We start from the raw sequence: 18,353 nt of genomic DNA on the forward strand, positions 1-18,353 counted from the left end.
AGGAATGGCAATATCAAAAAATGGCCGCAGTGCATCCTTAATTTCAGTCCAAAACTTTTGAATCACAGGACAGTCCCAGAATATGGGACGGTGGTTTGCCTCATCGCTGCCGGTACTTTACTTTTCAGTACAGTTAAAGTATTAGAAAGATATAGTATTAATACTTCCAGATAATAGTGAAAAGTAGTCTATCAACTGTAAAATGTAATGTACATAAACATTAAACAGTACTTTGTATTTTACTTTCCACCACTGATTATTAGTTAGTATCACCATCAAATATCATTCCATAAAAGCAAACCAAAACTATGCAGCAGTTAGTGATTTTAATAAAGAATGATATACAGACAATACATTTACAGTAGTAGTTTGATTAGGACTGGAATGCAAAATGTTTTTACAATAAGTCATGCAATAAAAATGGACTTCACACAAATAATTTACAGCCTTTGTATCACTTTATCCTAAATATATATATAAAATAAAAAATGCAAATTTAGCAAGATGACAGTAATCTGAGGCACTTCATAATCAGGTAAATGTAGTAGAACAGAAACAAACAATTTAAAACAACCTGTTTCCGAAGCTGCACGACAGAGGATGTGGCCAGAATAAGCCCAGTGAAATTGTAATTCAGAGTTAAAGTATGTTTTTTTCTGTCCTACGTCTAAAAGAATTAAAGATAGTGGTATAAAAATATAATTGATTGATATCAATCACTGAGCGAACGTTGTTTGAAGTGAACATAATGATGAACATGGCTTAATCCCGGCGTCTCCGCAGTGGGCAGTGCTAGGGGCTCGTCTTCTTTGCACTGACGAGGTAACCTTTGGACTTTATAATGCCTCTGCTCTTGACAATAATGGAGTATCGTAGAACCCATTCCAACCTCCAGTCGGCGACACTGAGCACCTGTGCTCCTTCCTGCAGCGCCTGCTGGAATGCTGCTGCCGACATCAGCTCTTCAACAACAACAACAACAGGTCATTTACCGTCTTCCGTCTAGGATTACTATGCAACTGAAAAATAAGTTACTGCAAATCGATGTCGATCACTATATAGATCACCAATTTATATTTTAAACATTTTTAAAATCTCAATATTGCTCTAAAATAACTTGATAAAACAAACTGCTCCACTGACTTTTTGCAGGTAGAAACATTTTTCAAAAAGGTAATCATCTGAACAATGTTTTAAAAATCAAGACTTCCATCCGAAAGTCATTTTCAATCTGTGGAGCTGGTCTGAGACACTTTATAGTGCTTTGAGCTGACTTTCACCTGAAACTATCTGTTATGTAACCATTTATGGGCCATTACAGTCTTATTGTGACCTGACTGAAACCCTCTCACCACTGTTAAGCACCAACCATTGATTGGCTTGTTTTCTCACCCGACGAGGTGAGAACACACTGCTGTAATGCAGCGCAAATTAAACCTTAAACCGCCATTTCTGTTTAAAGAGGGATTCTCTTTTTTCATAAATATTGCCTCCATCACTCAAACCACCTTTTCTCCCTACTTAAAATCTTCACCTCAGTTTTCAAACGAGTGGTTTGTGGCTTTGAATATGCACGGCCGACTGCAACCCAGAACTTGAGTGCCTTTTGTGTTGATACAGTCTTTTGTGCAGTGTTTGGTCCCACCTACTGTACAGCCTTCTTCACTACACTGGATTGAACAGTGAAGTAGTAGAGTTTCAGCCAGATGGCCCTTAACACAGGTAAACAAAGACAGGTAGTTTCAAGTGAAACTCCTCCCTGAGGGCAGGGCTTAGTCAGCTCAGAGCAGTAAAAAGGGTTAGGGTTAGTAGAGTTTCTCAGGCCGGCTCCGCACATTGAAAATGACTTTCAGGTGAAAGTCGAAATGTCCTGACTTTTAAAACATCAGATGAATTTGAAACTGTTTTGATGAGGAATCCCGCCTGGATGAATGAGGGATTACACCGAAATGGTAAAAAAAAACTGACTGCACAGTCATATACTCAGTCTCACCTTTGGGGTCGTTGTGAGTGAGCAGCTGAATGTCGAACTCTTTGGCAAAGGCTGTGAGGTCAGGAGGCATCACACAGCAGGATGCCAGGTTCACCTGGTTACTGCTGGGCTTTACCTACACAAAGAAAATGTCAAATAGAAAATACATTTATTTGTTAATTTCTTAAAGCAACCATTGGTCTTAAAACTTAAAACAAGTCTTAAAACTACTATTTGCAAGTAACGAACAGTACATTTGATCATCCTTAGATTAGTGAAAATCCCCATTCCCTCACCTGGCCTTTGTTCAGGCTCACTGCAAACACCCCCCCTCCCCCTCCCCAACTTCCTCCCCCCACTGCGCTCTGAAGACAATCTAAATATGATAGAAATTGAAAGATTGGAAAGATATAGCAAGATTAGAAAGATTATAATGACATAATTAAATTAACAAATTGAAGTTTGGACATGTGCGGATGTGTGGTACAAAACTAAAAAGTTGGATATCAAGACGGTGCTCCGCACATAAGGTTCTGTGCCAGGTGCGTAGGAGAAAGGCGTGACGCTAACTAATAGGGAAAGAAATCCCACACTGTCTTACTTGCAAATAAAAATGTATTAGTAAAGAGGCAACGTTTCGGCAACTGGGCCTTCGTCAGGCAAAATTGCCGAAACGTTACCTCTTTACTACTCTTTACCTTTACTACTAGTTTAAAACTAAAAAGTAATATGTTGTACTGCAAACAACTCAGAATGAGGATGAGGACAGTGAGTGTGGAATGGACTGGTCAGAGGGGAGTTGTCATGCATCAGATTAGTATGTAACATCTAACATTGTAATGCAAGAACTGGAACTGACATTGAAATTACAAAACACCAGCTTTAAGAGCAAAGCAGTTTTGTTATAACTTTCTTTCCTACCTGAGCCCAGTTGTAAAGCTGTTCCAGCAGATCTTTGTCCAAGTCAGAAGTGCCAATAGCCGCGATCTGCTGGCTCTGCACCAGCTCCTCCAGCTCCTCCCAGGCCGGCTGTAAGTGGACCAGAGTCTGTGTCTCTCCCTCTGGGGGCCCAGGGGGCGCTATTATGACAGAGTCAAGCTGGGACACTGCCAGTGTCTGACGGGCTGCAAGACAGAGCATTTGGCTTGCTCAAAATACACTGAAGAATGTCCTGGCTTAGATGATAGCGATTCAGATGAACATTTTAAAACATACCCATCTTAACTGCTTCTTTGATTGAAGATTCATCAGACTCACATAAAAACAGTTTAGCTGTAAGTGGAACATCACTTTATTGATTTTAACTGATTAAAATTGAGAACACATTTTCTTTTACATTTGTAATGGCTGTATTAGATTAGTGAAAAATGACCTGAAACCTTCAGCTCTTCCCTCTCCTCTGGCGTTATCGCATCTGTAGCTTCAGGAATGGAGCAGTACAGGGTTTCTTGTTCGACCTACACAAGAGGGAAGAAACACATTCAATGACTATATACATAGATAGAGGCAATGCCCGTTATAGAGATAATTATATATATATATATATATATATATATATATATATATAGATATAGATATATATATATATATATATATATATATATATAGATATAGATATAGATAAAATGTTTAAACTATACAAACACATGTCCAAACAGGTCTGATTCTTTTCTTTTTCTTTCTGTGAATAGTTTTATTTTATCCACCTGTGTCTTGCTTAATGCTTACTCTAACTGTTTCAGATGGCATGTCAACATCGTTTTCTGAACCTAATCCCTGGACCAAAGGCGAGCTACCACAGATACTTCTGATGGGCTTTTGCAGCCAGTGCAGCATGAACATTTATTCTGACAGCTTCTTTTCAGTTTGGTCAGTGCCACTGTAATTGTTCACCACTCTGCTTTTTACATGCCCGGCTTTAGAATGGAGAGTGTGTTGGTCGATGTCAGTGTGATGACTGGAACGCAGCACAGGCATTGCACTTTGTCTCAGTTGTGTCAAGTACAAGTGTCGTTCACGCTCATATCACACCTCTGCAGTCAGCTTGGTCTGGGAAAACCAGTCACTCACGGTGGCCTGAATACAGTCATGAAGCTGAAACAAAAGCAACAATTATCACAACAATAAGAACAGTCAGTGTAATTTGAGACATACTTTACAATTCACAAAGGTAAAAATGCACAACTAAGGCAATTTTAAGGCAATGCAGACATAATACTAGATCAATTTCCCAAGGTTTTGTCATAAATCCTTGGTTTTAGAATGATGAGAAAGATACCGTTGCCATAGTGATTAACTATTTAAAACACAGTGTGTAGCTGGAGTTATCAGACACTGGGTTAAGTAAACCATCTACAGAAACAGTTACATGTAGACCTGGAAAGGATGGAAAATAAAAATGATGTTACATATTAAACTCAACTAAACTTGGTCTCGCGTGGTGCTTGTCGTTAAGCTAATCCCGAGTGAGTTAAAAGTGTGTTTGCGCTAGCGTAAAGCTAATGCTATCTCAGCGTAGCCTGCTTTAGGTTTGAACTTTTAGGCAGATAACGTCGCGTGTTATTTGATCTTACCTCTTCACTGGGGGAGCAAGGGCACTTCTTCATCCGATTCCGGTTGACTATGTTGCCGCTGTGAAGTCTGAGCACTTTGGCTTGGCTGAACATCTTGGCATTAGCGCTCATGTTGCTGTTTTGACCGTTCATGTGCTTCTGTGGCTGTGCTCCGGAGCGTGACTCAGCACAATGAGACACAATGCCGTTTATCCGCGTGTGTATAAGCGCTACCTGCGCGCGGTGATAATAAAGTGTTGAAATAGTTGAAGCTGAATCAGGATGACTAGCGTGAGTGTCGTCTGACGGGACTAACCTGAGTGTGTGAGGCTCACGAGTGCCCCACGCCGGAGCTCACCGGAAAACACGCACTGGATCTCCACCGTTTGTGAAGAGCGGCTCCAACAAAACCCGCAGGGGATCAGACTGGACTGTAGGGTGTAGCTCCACAGCTCGCCGCTAGAGTGCAGTATTTCATTTTATGAGCATCAAGACAAAACATAAAAACATCCATAATAATAGTAACAGTAATAGTAATAGTAATAGTAGTAGTAATAGTAATAATAATAATATTAATAATAAAGAGTTACAACAACGAATAGACTGCGGAAATATCCTCAATAATAATTATAATAATAAAGATGAAAATAAAGTAAAGCTAAAGATTTTTTTTTAAATCCTTTAACTTATTTCTTAATTTGTATTTATTTAGTTATGTTGTTTATTTTTTCTCTTACTTTTCATGCTATAAAATGTAATGGCCTTGTATTATGTTGATGTATTATTTTTTATGTATATATAAATAAATATGTAAACTGGAGCCAAATTCCATATAAATTACACAGTAGTTATAATTTAACAATAATGTAATCAGACAAAACCTTTATTTTGTGTTGTTTAGAAATTAATGTTGTGTCCGTCGCGTGTAAATTCTTGTGTTTGTGATATGAATATGGCTCATTGATGACATAGACAGAGGGGTTCCTTTTTTAGAACTCAGTTGTATTTTCTGTAATTTTCTACTATTATTGTTATTTTTTTCTTTTTCACAAACTGCAACTTGACTGATGTTAAACAATGAGAAATATTGAACACAGAGACCAAACTAAGTCATAATTAGAATAACAAAAAAAAACTTCAACAAAAAAGTCAAATTAGACAGCCTCTTGTCAACATGGATTTGTTAGGTTCTTTTCACTTTCCCTGAGTTTATAAACTGTAATCAAATATTGGCTCTGCGGCGTCTTCATGACATCTTTTAGAATAAGCCTGCCTATGTGTGGATTTGTTTTTATCTCAAACACAAACATTATTCCTACAGAATCGTTCCCATCATTCATGTAAACTACATTTCGGTTGAACATTTTGCCAACTTGATGTTGTTGCGTAAAGAAGAGGCGATTGTTGGTCAATCTTCTTCTTTTGGAAACAACACATCCGTTTGATAAGTACATACTTTCAGTTTTCTTTTCCATTTCACTTCAACAGACTTATTTTTACACAGAGAGTCATCTGGGGAAATGACCTCCACTATCATCCTCATCGTCTAACTTCATAAATCAAGCTGAGCACAAAACACTGGGGCTGACACGGACCTTTTACGGCTGTGCATTTCCCCAAATTTGGGAACATCCACCTCCCGAGCCGACAAAAAAACTGCAAAAATAAATAATGAACCGGTTAACTTCAGTTCATATGTGATTCGTGATTCGTCATGCTCATGTACTGTACAAAGTAACCACAGATAACTGCACCTTTCCATACTACTGTGAAGACTGGACATTTTGGGGTGTGTTGCTGTGTTTTTCAAGTTACACATGTTTTTTATTGTTTGTTTGTTTGTATTGTGTTGTGTGTGAAATAAAGTTCTGATTGACCGATTGGTTGATTATGCCTGAGCAGGGGTCAATAAATGCCAGATCAAATATTGAAAGCTTATTGACAAAACATGCGCAACAACTTCAGATCTGACTCTTCTGCCTTTAAGTGCAAAAGGACTTTCAGGAAGGTGTTATTGATTGATCAACATAATCCAGACGACACAAGCAATTATCCAAAGTGAGCCTAAAGAAAAACAGAGAGGGTCATATGGACATGATGGAGGATTGTTCATGGAGTCACCTTATTTTTCCAACCGACAAACAAGAGAGAAAGTCATGCACGGTGCAGTTATCGAGTTTTTCACGGGGCCAACACTTGTAAAAGTGTTGACAGGACAGAGGAGGAGGAACACGGGGGGTGGGCACGTCTCCACTGCACTATAAGAAAACACACGCACTGAATGAACAAGGCTTTTGGAGAAGATTTTGAATGAAAGTTTGGACGTCAAGAAAGTGGTAAATTCTGCATGTTTTTTTTAATCTTATCTTATGCATGTGTGATTAATTTTGCGCATAAACCTTACATGCACACATGTGTTTGAGCATGTTGTGCCACATCGTGAGACAAACTGCGACCTTTAGGCGAGTTTATATCGGGGAATGTATTTAAGTAAGCGAAACGAAAGACACTGTAAACAGTTTGTTCAGTGGTCAAATTGGGAACATTTGAAGTCAAGAGCCAAGACGGAGGGGACTTTTTATGGTGGGATCAGCAAGAGGCAGCGTGCGGGGGGCGAGCGCTTTAAGACCCTGTGTCTGATTCCACTTTGTGTTACAGTGAAGCTGCTTTCAACATGAAGATCCAAGTGGTGGTTTTGCTCCTGCTCGTCACCTGCCTGAGCCTCAGCGCGGCCCAGGGTAAGATCAGCATCATCATCATTATCATTATCATTATTATTATCAGCATCATTATCATCATTATCATCATTATCAGTATCGTTATGGACACTTTAATCTGTTTTGATGCAGTGTGATGTTTGCATGAATCTCTTTTGTCTTACACAACACTCACTAAAGTCCACTGGAGAATACTGGAAGCATTTCAGGAAATACTTTGTGTATTACTGTGTTTTACTGAAGTTGATGAAATCAGAACAAACAAAGTTAAGAAACTAAAATTAAACATCTGCATCACTGTAAGCATAACATACATTAAATCTACATTAAAAACTAAACCCCCAGAGAAATAAAATAAAAACAAATCTACATTATTACTACTTCTAAAAAAGAAAATAGTGTGTAGAATATGTGTTGCTTCATAATATGAGGCAGAAAGTACAAAGGAAACTCAGAGTTTAAAGTATTTGGGGAAACTATCCAGGAAAGAGAAAAAAAATAATGGAAAGAGAAAAAATTGAATAATGCACAAAATCTGGTATTTTCAAACAACTGACACACAAAAAAGAAAACGTAACTCAAGGAAGAAGCAAGGAAAGAAACTCAGACGTTCAAGTCCTTCATAATTGTCAACATAATGTTTTGATTATTTGTAACCAAACTTATATATGAAACATAAATATAAACTACAATATGTGTGAAAACAAGAGAATTGTTTTGGTTTATATGTGCCTTATATTCTCACTTTTTTGAGTCATATGTCTTCTGATTTCGATTTATTCTCTCTGGTCTTGTTTTATTTCACTGCACTTTTTAGTCTGTACATTTTGAGACATATATCTAAAAAAGAAAAGAAAACTACCCTGAGAATTAAAGTACATGTAACAGAGTACTACCCAGGGATAGGGATGTATTTAAGCCACTGTCCTTTCTGTCCAGACAAATGGAACACAAACATGTTGTGTTTGCTGTGCTCAAATACTGTTTGTGGAATTCAGGTGTAACTCTTATAAAGGTCCCAAATGCCACATAATTAAACCATTTAAGCTCCTTAAACCTCAGATTCACTCACACATGCAGACGGAAAAAGACAGAGAGGAACGAGAATCCAATTAACAAATCCACAAAACAAACTAAGCTGCGACTAACGTCCAGGTCAAACTCTTATCCCATCTAATAACATTACTCAAAAAGAGTTAAGACAATGAAAATGTTGCTTCTTCTTTACTGCTACGACTATATAAGGACAACAATGATGTAATATGTGTCACAAAAGGTCAAACTTGGGTAATACATTGCCACATTTGACCGTTTTTGATCTTCAAGCCACAAATAAACTCACTCGCAATAAGTTTACTAGAGTTTAAGTAACAACTGTTTTTCATATAAGAGTTTATTTTAATCAGAGTGTTTTTTTTAATAAGTTATCTGTTTTTTTATTATCATACTTCTGTGTCTAATCTGTGTTGCAACAGTGGAATTTCCCCATTGTGTGACAAATGAAGGATATCTTATCTTAAATAACAATCAAATGAGCAAATCCACCCAACAAGCAGGCATATAATATATATAATAGATCCATAACGCAGGCGAGACTGGGAAAAGGCCTTTCTAAGACGGCTGTCGTGTTGGACCACAGCCTTCCTTTGGACAACGGTTTCTTCCATAATTTGTCATCGCACGTGCTTGATGAGGAAGTTTATCTTTTGCTAAGTGCTTGTCCAAACTGTCTCCACCGTTCAGGCTCTTTTGGGAACTGCTGCCTGAAGTATGTGCGCAAGATGAAGTCCAGCGCGAGGAGGAGCATCCAGGACTACAGGATGCAGGAAACAGATGGCGATTGCAACATCAGGGCCGTACTGTGAGTTTAGCACATCCCAACGTCCTTTCAACTACTTAGCCAAGTTTTTACTACTATTCTTTGTGTTTTGTAGGCTTTTGCTGAAGAGAAGAGAAGGCGAACTCAAACCCGTCTGTGCCAATCCTAAAGACAAGTGGGTCAAAGATGTGATGAACGCTGTGGACAGAAGGAATCAGATCGTAATCTAGGTGAAAAAAGGTTGCAAATTGATGTTCTGAAATGGCTCAGTATTTTTATGTTGACGTGGGGGGTCATTAAGTGTGTGTTTGCAGGTCGCTGGAGGATACAGGAGAGTGAGGAAGGCACGGTCAGAGCTCGTATATCACGCTGCTACACATGGGCTGGATTATAGTCGTCCAGATTAGGAATTTGCTTTCGCTGACACAGAACGTAAATCACTACAGCAACCCATTATGTTACTTTGAGTATCTCCAAATATTAAGGGTCATAGCGATGATGCTGCATATTACTGAAAAGATTGAGCCACGGTTTGGCAGCTTTTAAATGTGACGTTATGGAGGTGGGACGTTTGTATTTTCAGAATGTTTCCATTTGTAATTTTTTTTTTAATAAATATATATATATACATATTTGTGTATTCAAGTGATTCTATGAAAAATAAAGAAGCAACATTGACAAAAAAGGTATCCAAATACTCAATAGTTAATTTATTGTTTAGTTGGAGTTTGGGTAGAATAAGAAAGGGTTTATAGCCATTGTCAATGAACAATATTCACAAACATAGGAACTTGTCTTGGTGATTTGGTGCGACATAAAACAATGAACAATGAATAAGTCGAACGAGGGACAATGTATTTGGTTAAAACTGTTTCATGAGACGTCACACATTTTCGTGACGATTTACCAAATAAAATCCATCATATGTGCAAAAGGATAAAAACTTCAGCCAAAACAAAACAAAAACAGCTTCACTGGGGCCAGTTTGAGGTTACTTCTGTGGAAAATACAACATATTTCTTCTGTTCTACAGAATACATATGGGTCTGATAATACTTCTTGTCGGAGGATCTTGTAGGAAAACTAAACATTTCCAGATTGTGTCTCAGTCATTGTATTTTATTTCTTTGACATGGTCAGTATAGTAAAATGTGGCCCTCCTAGGAACACTCTGAACTCTTGTGTATTTGAGGGGGCCATATCTGTGAGGTGAGTGGCTAGTTTGTGTGAACACAAAGCTGCTTGGGATTTTGTGGTGGTCTTCAAACTGGGTCAAGTCCAGATCTCACAAGAAACAAAACTGGCTTTTGATTGAAAACAGTTGTTTGGCCGGTAACAGCACTGTAAAAAACTGATTTGAACAAAAGTGTAAAAGTAAAATTAAAGAGCAAATTATTTCAATTATTCACTAACCCTGAAGTTTAACTAGAGCTTATTTATTTCTTCAGTCAACAACAAATAATCTGTTCTAGTTCATTAGCCTATTTTAAAAATTGTAATCTGTCATAATTTTACATGACATTTGTGATGATTGTCTCTTCTTGATTTGCAGCTGGATTAAATCTAAATGTTTTCAACCAATTTATTAGTTAAGTTAAGTGCCACAAATTCTAGTGGGACAGTTTATTCTATTCACATTCTTTATATAATGTAACATAACCATAACAATATATAACCGTTAATTCTGCTATAGGTAATATTTTGACAGACTGAACTCATAAGTCATAAGTTTGTCAGTTCTCATTGTAGAAATCTAATCTCTTAAACATTTCTGGTTCAATGGTTATATGTGGAGCATAAAGAGGCTGCTCATGGACAGAACATGTAAATATGGTCTTATGCTCAAGTTACAAACCCCCGAACAGACCTTTACTTTTACAGAATTACAAGCTACAAATGACTGGCAACAATGTTTGTTTTACGAGAAAGTGGTTGGTACGTTGCAACATTTCTCTACACGTTTTATGATGTGAACGGATTTGTTCTCATCTGCAGCTCACAGTTCCAAGTACAATTAAGAACACATTTGAACTCTGTCAGTCCTGGGCCAGGCTGCAGTCTAAAGGGCACGGCTAAGGTCAGGATAAAGAATGAAGTGTTTACACAACGTTTGAGAAACAAGAGCTGAAGTCTGCGCGGACAAGGAGCTACTTTCAATTCAACCCATCACAAGATCCTGAGATTTAAGATTATTATCAAACGTCAACTATTTTGTCTGTGCTGAGAGCTTTGTGGAGAAACAAAAACAAACTTTTGCCATAATATTTTACATCTTGACTTTGAAGTGCCTTTTTTACATTGAAATACTTTAAGTTAAATGTGTGAATGTGTACATTTTAAATAGATAATCTTAAATCTAATGTATTTATAAATTTGCTTTGGATCAACGCCAAATAATCAAATCTAAAATCATCACAAGATTTTAGGATGTCAAAATCACACCTTTTTCACCCATTTACAGATTATATTATGATCAACACAATTCATAAATTTTAATTTTACATTATGCCAAACCAGATACTTTTACAGTACTTTTATATTTAATTGTGAGTTGTGAAACAATTCTGAACATAATGTGAACAATATTTTACAGTGATTAAGAAGAATCAGGCTCAGTTTGTCCTCCAAACCCACAAAGAAGAGAAGAAGAAAGAATCAGATGCCTTTTAAATGGATTCCACCAGGATTTTGTTTTGTTTTGTGCATTAATAAAAAAAAAAAATATTAGTTTATTTTTATTTATGCCCAAAAATTATAATAGTTTTTGTGCAGCGCTCATTTTCACTTATAATTAGAGTCAATCAGGCCCCAAAGTCTCAGCTTCACAAAGAGCCCAGACATTTGTTTTTATTCCAGCAGGTTCAGAAACAGTTTTAATCAGGGGTCATTTCAGTTTAGTTTAGGGAAAACCAGCCCTAATGATAAGGGCTTAAGCAGATGCTCTGTGTTGTTATTTGGACCTTTGACACGTTTCCTTCACGTACATTATTGACAAACCATATGTCTTTTATCAGTGTTTCATGTGTTTTATTGTGCAACGAGTTTGAACAGCCCGACGTCTTGGCCCTGATCCCAACACTGATAAACTGCTTGTGCCACACACCGAGCATTCTTGTTGCGGGCGGTGATGAATTAACCTTTGCTTGAAATGAAGTATTACACGCAATAGTTCAATTACAGAAGGTGTTTACAAGCTCCAGCATCCTGTAAACTCATTATGTTTATTACTGCCTTCTCTCACTCTCACAAATGCAAAGAATGATCATAATTCCTCATCAGTCAACTTTCCAAAACCTTGAAAACACCACACGAGGCTGTGATATTTCATCTTTGGTAAGTAAATGGAGCATGCAAAATTTACTTCATGATCAAAAGGTCTTTTTGTGTGAAAACATTACAGAATCTAGAATAAATGTGCAAAACTTTTTATTATTTATGACGACTGCCAAACAAATTCACATTTGCAGTAAAAACGTACAGGCCAAAAGAAGAAAAAAACAACAAGCCAAGTGTGCAAAACAATTCATAATTACAAATATGTCTTAATATTTTAAATCCTAATTAAAGGCATTTGACGCATTATTGTTTTAAAGCAGCAAAAACATCAGAAAGTCTTACTCCATAGTGGCATAAAACATCTTTTGACCATGTAGTTTGATTGATAGATATTAATGTTTGTGAACATACTGAAGATTAGCCACGGCCTTGAATTCAATGGGGAGATTTATCCTTCGTCTAAGTACGATGAAGATGCTTACGCTCGTAAACTGAGGGATGAATGAAGTGCGTCATGAGATCATGTCTAAAGTAATACGACGATGACAGGCCTGAACTCAGAGTGTTACATAACTCTCAATATTCAAAGAGATTATTGTTAAAGGATGTTATAACTGATAATAGCACCAGGTGTTATTTGTGTGAAATACACATTTAACTGATAACTGCTAATGATACAGCCGAATGCCACATTGACAAAATATATATTGTTATTTGTAATTCCAATTAGATTGATTGGAGTTAGAAGCAATAGTTGAATTAGAGAGCGTCCAGGTTTCCAGATAAAAGCGTGCACGGTTACATAAACATTCACCAACTTGAGTGGGACTTATTTTCCAGTGTTCAGAGAAGTTGGGGTCAGGCTCACTCACCTGGAAACCACAGCATTGACTGGATGAGGAGGTGTGGGATTTGGCTCAAATGCTGTGAACGCATAAGTCAGTACCATGATTGTATGTTGAGTAGTAAATTATCCTTCACAGGGACAAATTGATAAATTAATACATTTTCCTTAAAGCAGCACATTGTGACAAAATGAGACCACTGCGCACTGTCTGCATCTAATAATAAAGTACTTAGAAATAACCTGAACGCAGCGCTCTGATTGGCTACGCTTGGTGGTCCACCCCAGTTTTCACTTTGTTTGTGAATAATATCAATGTGCCAAAGGGTTTGTGAGAGCTAGGGACGAGTTACTGTAGAACCTACTAGTCAAAATCAGGTAAAGTGCTTTAGATTTTTCATAGAATAACACAAACAGCTGTTGGGTTGTGCTTGTCTAAAGATGTTGTGGACCACGTCCTCTGCCTCCTGTACTCATCGGGCTGAAGTTTTGTGTACCCCGCGGCCTCCATAGACCTCCTCTTTTGCACCCGATGTAGCAAGATCCGGTAAGTACCAGTCAAGGGGCTCCTACCGTCCGAGCAGGTGTTATTCTGAATGTGAACAGGCCCAATACCCAAATCTGACAATAAACGTTTAACTTCCTGCTCTTCCACGCACAGGGCGGCGTTAGCCTGACCAAAGTGGACCGGAGAAAGGGGTAACATGGCGAATGGAGGCAGGCATTCGATTTCAGAGAGCCACGTGCTGTTAAGAACCTGTGCAATGGGAGTTCTGTCACTGGGGACTGGTCGAAGCATGCCTTTAAGGATCGCCTGGCAACCCTCCGTGACACATTCAGGGATGGTGTACGCTCCCTTGAGAATGCAGCGCTTTAGTCGACTCAGACTGTCTCCAGAGAAGGGCATCGTGGCGGTGACCATGAAGTACAGGAGGATGCCCAGAGCCCAGATGTCGGAGTATCGGCCGACGTAGCCCTGGTCTTTGAACAGTTCTGGGGCGGCGTACGGAGGAGAGCCGCAGAAGCTGTGGAGGAGCTCCTGGGGGCCGCTCTCGGTGCTGAAGCCAAAGTCGCCCACTTTCACGCAGTGGCTGGTGGTGTAGAAAACGTTATCAGCCTTGAGGTCTCTGTGGACGATGTTGTTCTCATGCTGGGAAAGAAATGAAAAGTATTTTTATTTCACAGACCTGCACCGATACAAATATTGTGTTGCAAAGCGCTATAATAGAACATGATGATTTTAAATATAATCAAAATGTCTTCACTAAACCAGTAAAAAAGTTTGCAGTTTGAAAGCAGTTTGATGCCATAAACTAGTTTTTAACCAGCTGTTAATAAAACATGTAATATATTAAACACTAATCTGATTATTTCAATCTTAAAATTGAAAAACTGTGCTTAGCTGGTGGTGCAGTTGTTGTTGTTGTTGTTGTTGTTGTTGTTGTTGTTGTGTTGCTTTTAATGGCGGTTGGTAGCAAACTGAAAAGGTGCTTTTACCGCTACCTACTGTAGTTGTACGTCTTCAAAGTGTGTGTTTTAGGTTATACCGTTAAAAAACAAAGAGAGAAAAACAGAAGTGGCGGTGCAGTGGTTAAGAGTGTTGCACATGTGTGGTTTCTGCACCTCTGCGTCATGTGTTTGAATCCATCCCTCGACATTTGATGACTGTCTATACCCGCTCTCTCCCCCTTCACGCTACAACTGTCTTGTCAAATAAAGACTTCGGCCTGAAACAAATATTAAATAATAATCATTGGAAAACTACAATGTTTTTAATGAATTGCAGCGATTATGCAGCTGCTCTGAAAGATGCATTTAACTCACAATACAATGGTTTTCTAATTTGTGTAAGAAAATATGTGATTGATGCTATAAAACTAAGCTTCCCTAAATGTTCAAAGACTTTATACAATTGCCATCGTGAGTGCACATGGGACACAGTTTAGACCTGAGCCTGCAGGGATTAGAACCACACTGTTTCTCACCATGTGCTTGACTGCAGACGCCACTTGTGCAAAGATCCTTTTGGACTCTAGATCGTTGAGTCGCCCCCTGCTGGTGACTATGGAGAACAGGTCCCCGCCACTGCCATACTCCATCACCAAATACAGCTTCCTGCTGGTCTCTATAACTTCATAGAGGCGCACTATGTTTGGATGGCACAGTTTCTCCATGCAGTTGATCTCAGACGACACTGAAATCGACCGACTCTTCTTCTCCAGGCGCAGCTTGTCCATGATTTTGACAGCAACTCTCTCTGAACATTTGGATATAAAGATGAAAAATCTAAATCATTTCACAAAATCATAAAGCCTTTAACAAAGGTAAAGAAAAGAAAACGACTTGTCATGGGTAAAATAATATATTGCATAGTTAAGACATCATCATCAATCATATAATTTAGCAATTTATATTTTGAATGTCAGAGATAACTGAGCCAGTACTTAGTATTGGAGAATTCTTTCTATCTCTTTCTCTTACTCTTTCTAACAGAATTAGACAAGAATTAAATATATCTGCCCTTTATCTGCTAATATAGAGTGGGAAAGTACCCATAGTCATAATTTATCATGTTTTATGTATCCAACATTACATATTGTGACTATTAAACAACAAAAGTACAGAGTATATAAACACAGGTACTAAATAATAATTATATTATCAGTTGCCGCCAATTACATTAAAGGCCCATATGTTTTTCAGCTGTGCATTTTAAGTACATTAATATACCCTGACCTTTTGTGAGCACATGGATCCCCAGTCGAACATTAGCAAAGTTTCCTTGTCCGATCTCTCCTCTCAGCTCATAGAATCCAAAGCGGCGTCCCAACATGGTTTCGTTGGCGGTCTTCTGATTGTGTGCGAGGTCATAGATGACCCTCTCAAACGGAGACTGCCTCATCCTCTCTGCCTCAGTGAGCGGCACAGCACCCAGAGCCGCAGGGGCCGGTCTGGCACCCCTATCCACCTCCACCGGCTCCTTTTTGGGCTCCTTTGTGGCCTTCTTCTGCTTGGACCATAGTCAGTGTGAAATGCCTTAAAGAAAGGTTAATTAAGTAAGTTGCCGAAGGCGTCTGGACCGACTGCTGTACGTGTATGTTGTGTGCAGGGTTAAAGGGAGGGGCAGTAAACATAATGTAAAGGTCTATTGGATAAGTGGATTGACCTTCTGTTAACACCTCCCACTATATGTGGCCACTCACTTGCTCTAGTTTAACCGGAATATCACATAAAGCCCCAACTGTCTATAAATATCCAGGACTATAAAAGGATTAGTTTACTTTAAATCCTCAAAATACAACACTGTTAAGAAAACATGTTTATGCAGTGATTCTGTAATGCTTTCAAATCTGAGCTGCTGCATTTGGAAACGTTTTATCACATGATGTTCTGGAAGACTGTAATGAATGACTATTTAACATGTCCTGGCAAATTTTGCTGGACAAAAGCCGGAAACTTCGTCCTTTCCTGTCATTCAGTTTTTGAAATAAAGGTCAAAATAACTGAGCTTCCTTTTATTAGGGGCAAAACGTCAGACAATAGGTCAAAGGGGGCTATTTTCCCATCATACTGAAATATTGTGTAGTTGTAGGTTAAATGGTGGTCTAGAATCAATGAATGACCTGCTGCTGTGTGTTAAAATAGTCTTGGCTTTAGGTCAGTTCTCAAAGTGGTGAGGATTAGCTTCTTCTAGACACTGTACTAGTGGATCGCTCAAATGTACACAGCTTTTTTTACAGCCTCAGACAGTTTAACACCTTCACTCTGTTGTAACAAATCGAGAATCAAACATTTAGAATCCTTCATGACAAGTTGAGGTCTGATAAGCTGTGGCATCAGGGATAAAGGTTTGCACAGGGCCAAATGCAGTAGAAGGACCCTCCAGAAGTCTGTAGTGGGGGCCAAGATGTACCCCAGAATTACACTCAACACCTTTTACTTTTTACTTTCACAGCTACAATAAAAGGATGTGAGTTCAGACTTTGGCAAAATACTGCCCTGATAAAGGTATGTCTTTTTTCTTTACTTTTTTTTTTTACACAGGTCCATAGCAGTGAAAAGTGATTACTACTGTACCTATGTCATCATCCTCATCATCGTCATCATAATCAATCTTTACTAAAGATTAAAACATTTCCCCCCCATGTATTATTCTATTGTTTGATTAGAAGTACTTTCACTCTATTATTATTTCTAAATCCATGAATTAATACATAATAAAGTCCACCCGATACGACCTCTTCTCTTTTACAAATAAAAGCAGTGTTTACCTGGCAGATGTGGGTCCTTCATGTTTGTCCGTCCGTGTCCAGGCCTAACAGTGAGTGAGCGTGTGAGTCTCAGAGCCCTCAATCCTATTAACACAAGCTGAGATGTCTCATTAGATAAATCGACAGTAGGTTATGATTGAAATGCTGCGCATATGCTTTTAAAAATAACTCTTAAGGCATGTCAAGTTTTACCGTTAAAACTTGCACATATCTCTTAATTTAGGGAATTCTTCCAACGTTCAGGCACTTACTCAATAAGTTACACCCAGGGAGTCCAGACTGATTCAATCCAGTCTCCTTGTGTCCGTCTGTCCGTCTGTGAGAGTCGGATCTCTCCTTCACTGGAACTCCTCCAGGTTTCTACGCTTTTTTCCCAAAGAGGTTTTTTTGTAGTTTTTCCTGGCCGAGAAGGAGAGTCTAAGGACAGAGGACCCTGGGACATCGTCCCTCGCCACCACAGACATTGTCTGACTCCATCGCCACCACAGACATTGTTGATTCATTTCTCCCTGTGGCCCTCAGAGGCAACTGTTGTTGTGATTTTGGGCCTTACAAAAATAAATTGATTTGATTTGATTTGAATTTACACTCATGAAAACAAGGCGTAAAATAGTCTTATAGCTTTATGTAATTGTGTTACATTGTCTACGACCTCACTAGGCTGTATTTATTTATTGTTTATAAGAGTTTTTCTATTAAGAGTGGTTTTCTTTTAAAGCTTCTTATAATTTTATCTGTTCTTTTGCTTCTGGACCTACTTGCGTGCAACACCGAAATCTCCCCATTGTGTGGACAAATAAAGGCTATCTTAACTTGTCTTATCTTATTGTAACACAATTACATAAAGCTAAAGGAGCACATCTCTTATAGGTTTTTCTTTTTATCTCTTTTTTAAAGAGCAG

The 18,353-nt window shown here is 38.4% G+C and overlaps 4 protein-coding genes across 5 annotated transcripts in view; 2 read left to right on the top strand and 2 right to left on the bottom strand.

Annotated features, from left to right (window-relative positions):
• Positions 1–526: 526 nt before the first annotated feature.
• Positions 527–4,881, bottom strand: gclm (glutamate-cysteine ligase, modifier subunit). Its single transcript, XM_072438891.1, has 7 exons — positions 4,546–4,881; positions 4,004–4,066; positions 3,345–3,429; positions 3,188–3,244; positions 2,894–3,096; positions 1,994–2,108; positions 527–962 (listed from the first exon to the last, which is right to left on the bottom strand). The coding sequence occupies exons 1-7, from the start codon at positions 4,675–4,677 to the stop codon at positions 793–795; spliced, it is 825 nt and encodes a 274-aa protein (XP_072294992.1). The 5' UTR covers positions 4,678–4,881; the 3' UTR covers positions 527–792.
• A 1,831-nt stretch (positions 4,882–6,712) lies between these two features.
• Positions 6,713–9,417, top strand: ccl25b (chemokine (C-C motif) ligand 25b). 2 transcript variants are annotated; one of them, XM_072438362.1, is made up of 5 exons: positions 6,713–6,860; positions 7,183–7,262; positions 8,985–9,102; positions 9,176–9,290; positions 9,375–9,417. In XM_072438362.1, exons 1-4 carry the CDS (start codon positions 6,835–6,837, stop codon positions 9,288–9,290), a joined length of 339 nt encoding a protein of 112 aa, XP_072294463.1. In that variant the 5' UTR covers positions 6,713–6,834; the 3' UTR covers positions 9,375–9,417. The 2 variants fall into 2 exon arrangements, with proteins under 2 accessions (XP_072294463.1, XP_072294464.1); XM_072438363.1 differs by having other exon boundaries at positions 9,362–9,390.
• Positions 9,418–13,554: 4,137 nt separating this feature from the next.
• Positions 13,555–17,596, bottom strand: LOC140353441 (serine/threonine-protein kinase NIM1). Its single transcript, XM_072438012.1, has 4 exons — positions 17,452–17,596; positions 15,917–16,216; positions 15,166–15,437; positions 13,555–14,330 (listed from the first exon to the last, which is right to left on the bottom strand). The coding sequence occupies exons 2-4, from the start codon at positions 16,080–16,082 to the stop codon at positions 13,578–13,580; spliced, it is 1,191 nt and encodes a 396-aa protein (XP_072294113.1). The 5' UTR covers positions 16,083–16,216; positions 17,452–17,596; the 3' UTR covers positions 13,555–13,577.
• fam32a (family with sequence similarity 32 member A) overlaps positions 16,573–18,353 on the top strand; it is a 139,984-nt gene continuing 138,203 nt past the window's right edge. The window contains exon 1 of the mRNA XM_072438018.1: positions 16,573–16,580. The gene's annotated coding sequence lies outside the window, so the exon portion shown is untranslated. The remainder of the gene's footprint in view (positions 16,581–18,353) is intronic.

Source organism: Eucyclogobius newberryi, unplaced genomic scaffold (genome assembly GCF_026437365.1).
Source record: "Eucyclogobius newberryi isolate DKJ021-1_F unplaced genomic scaffold, fEucNew1.0.hap1 SCAF_9, whole genome shotgun sequence".
Classification (NCBI taxonomy): Eukaryota; Metazoa; Chordata; class Actinopteri; order Gobiiformes; family Gobiidae; genus Eucyclogobius; species Eucyclogobius newberryi.

Coding starts and splice junctions, on each gene's coding strand:
- gclm (XM_072438891.1), bottom strand. CDS start 4,677: ATGAACGGTCAAAACAGCAACATGAGCGCTAATGCCAAGATGTTCAGC. Junction 4,067..4,545: donor CTTGCTCCCCCAGTGAAGAG/GTAAGATCAAAT, acceptor CTTTTGTTTCAG/CTTCATGACTGTATTCAGGC. Junction 963..1,993: donor CACTCACAACGACCCCAAAG/GTGAGACTGAGT, acceptor TTGTTGTTGAAG/AGCTGATGTCGGCAGCAGCA.
- ccl25b (XM_072438362.1), top strand. CDS start 6,835: ATGAAAGTTTGGACGTCAAGAAAGTG. Junction 6,861..7,182: donor GTTTGGACGTCAAGAAAGTG/GTAAATTCTGCA, acceptor TTTGTGTTACAG/TGAAGCTGCTTTCAACATGA. Junction 7,263..8,984: donor GAGCCTCAGCGCGGCCCAGG/GTAAGATCAGCA, acceptor TCCACCGTTCAG/GCTCTTTTGGGAACTGCTGC.
- LOC140353441 (XM_072438012.1), bottom strand. CDS start 16,082: ATGAGGCAGTCTCCGTTTGAGAGGGTCATCTATGACCTCGCACACAAT. Junction 15,438..15,916: donor GATCCATGTGCTCACAAAAG/GTCAGGGTATAT, acceptor CCAAATGTTCAG/AGAGAGTTGCTGTCAAAATC. Junction 14,331..15,165: donor CGTCTGCAGTCAAGCACATG/GTGAGAAACAGT, acceptor TTTCTTTCCCAG/CATGAGAACAACATCGTCCA.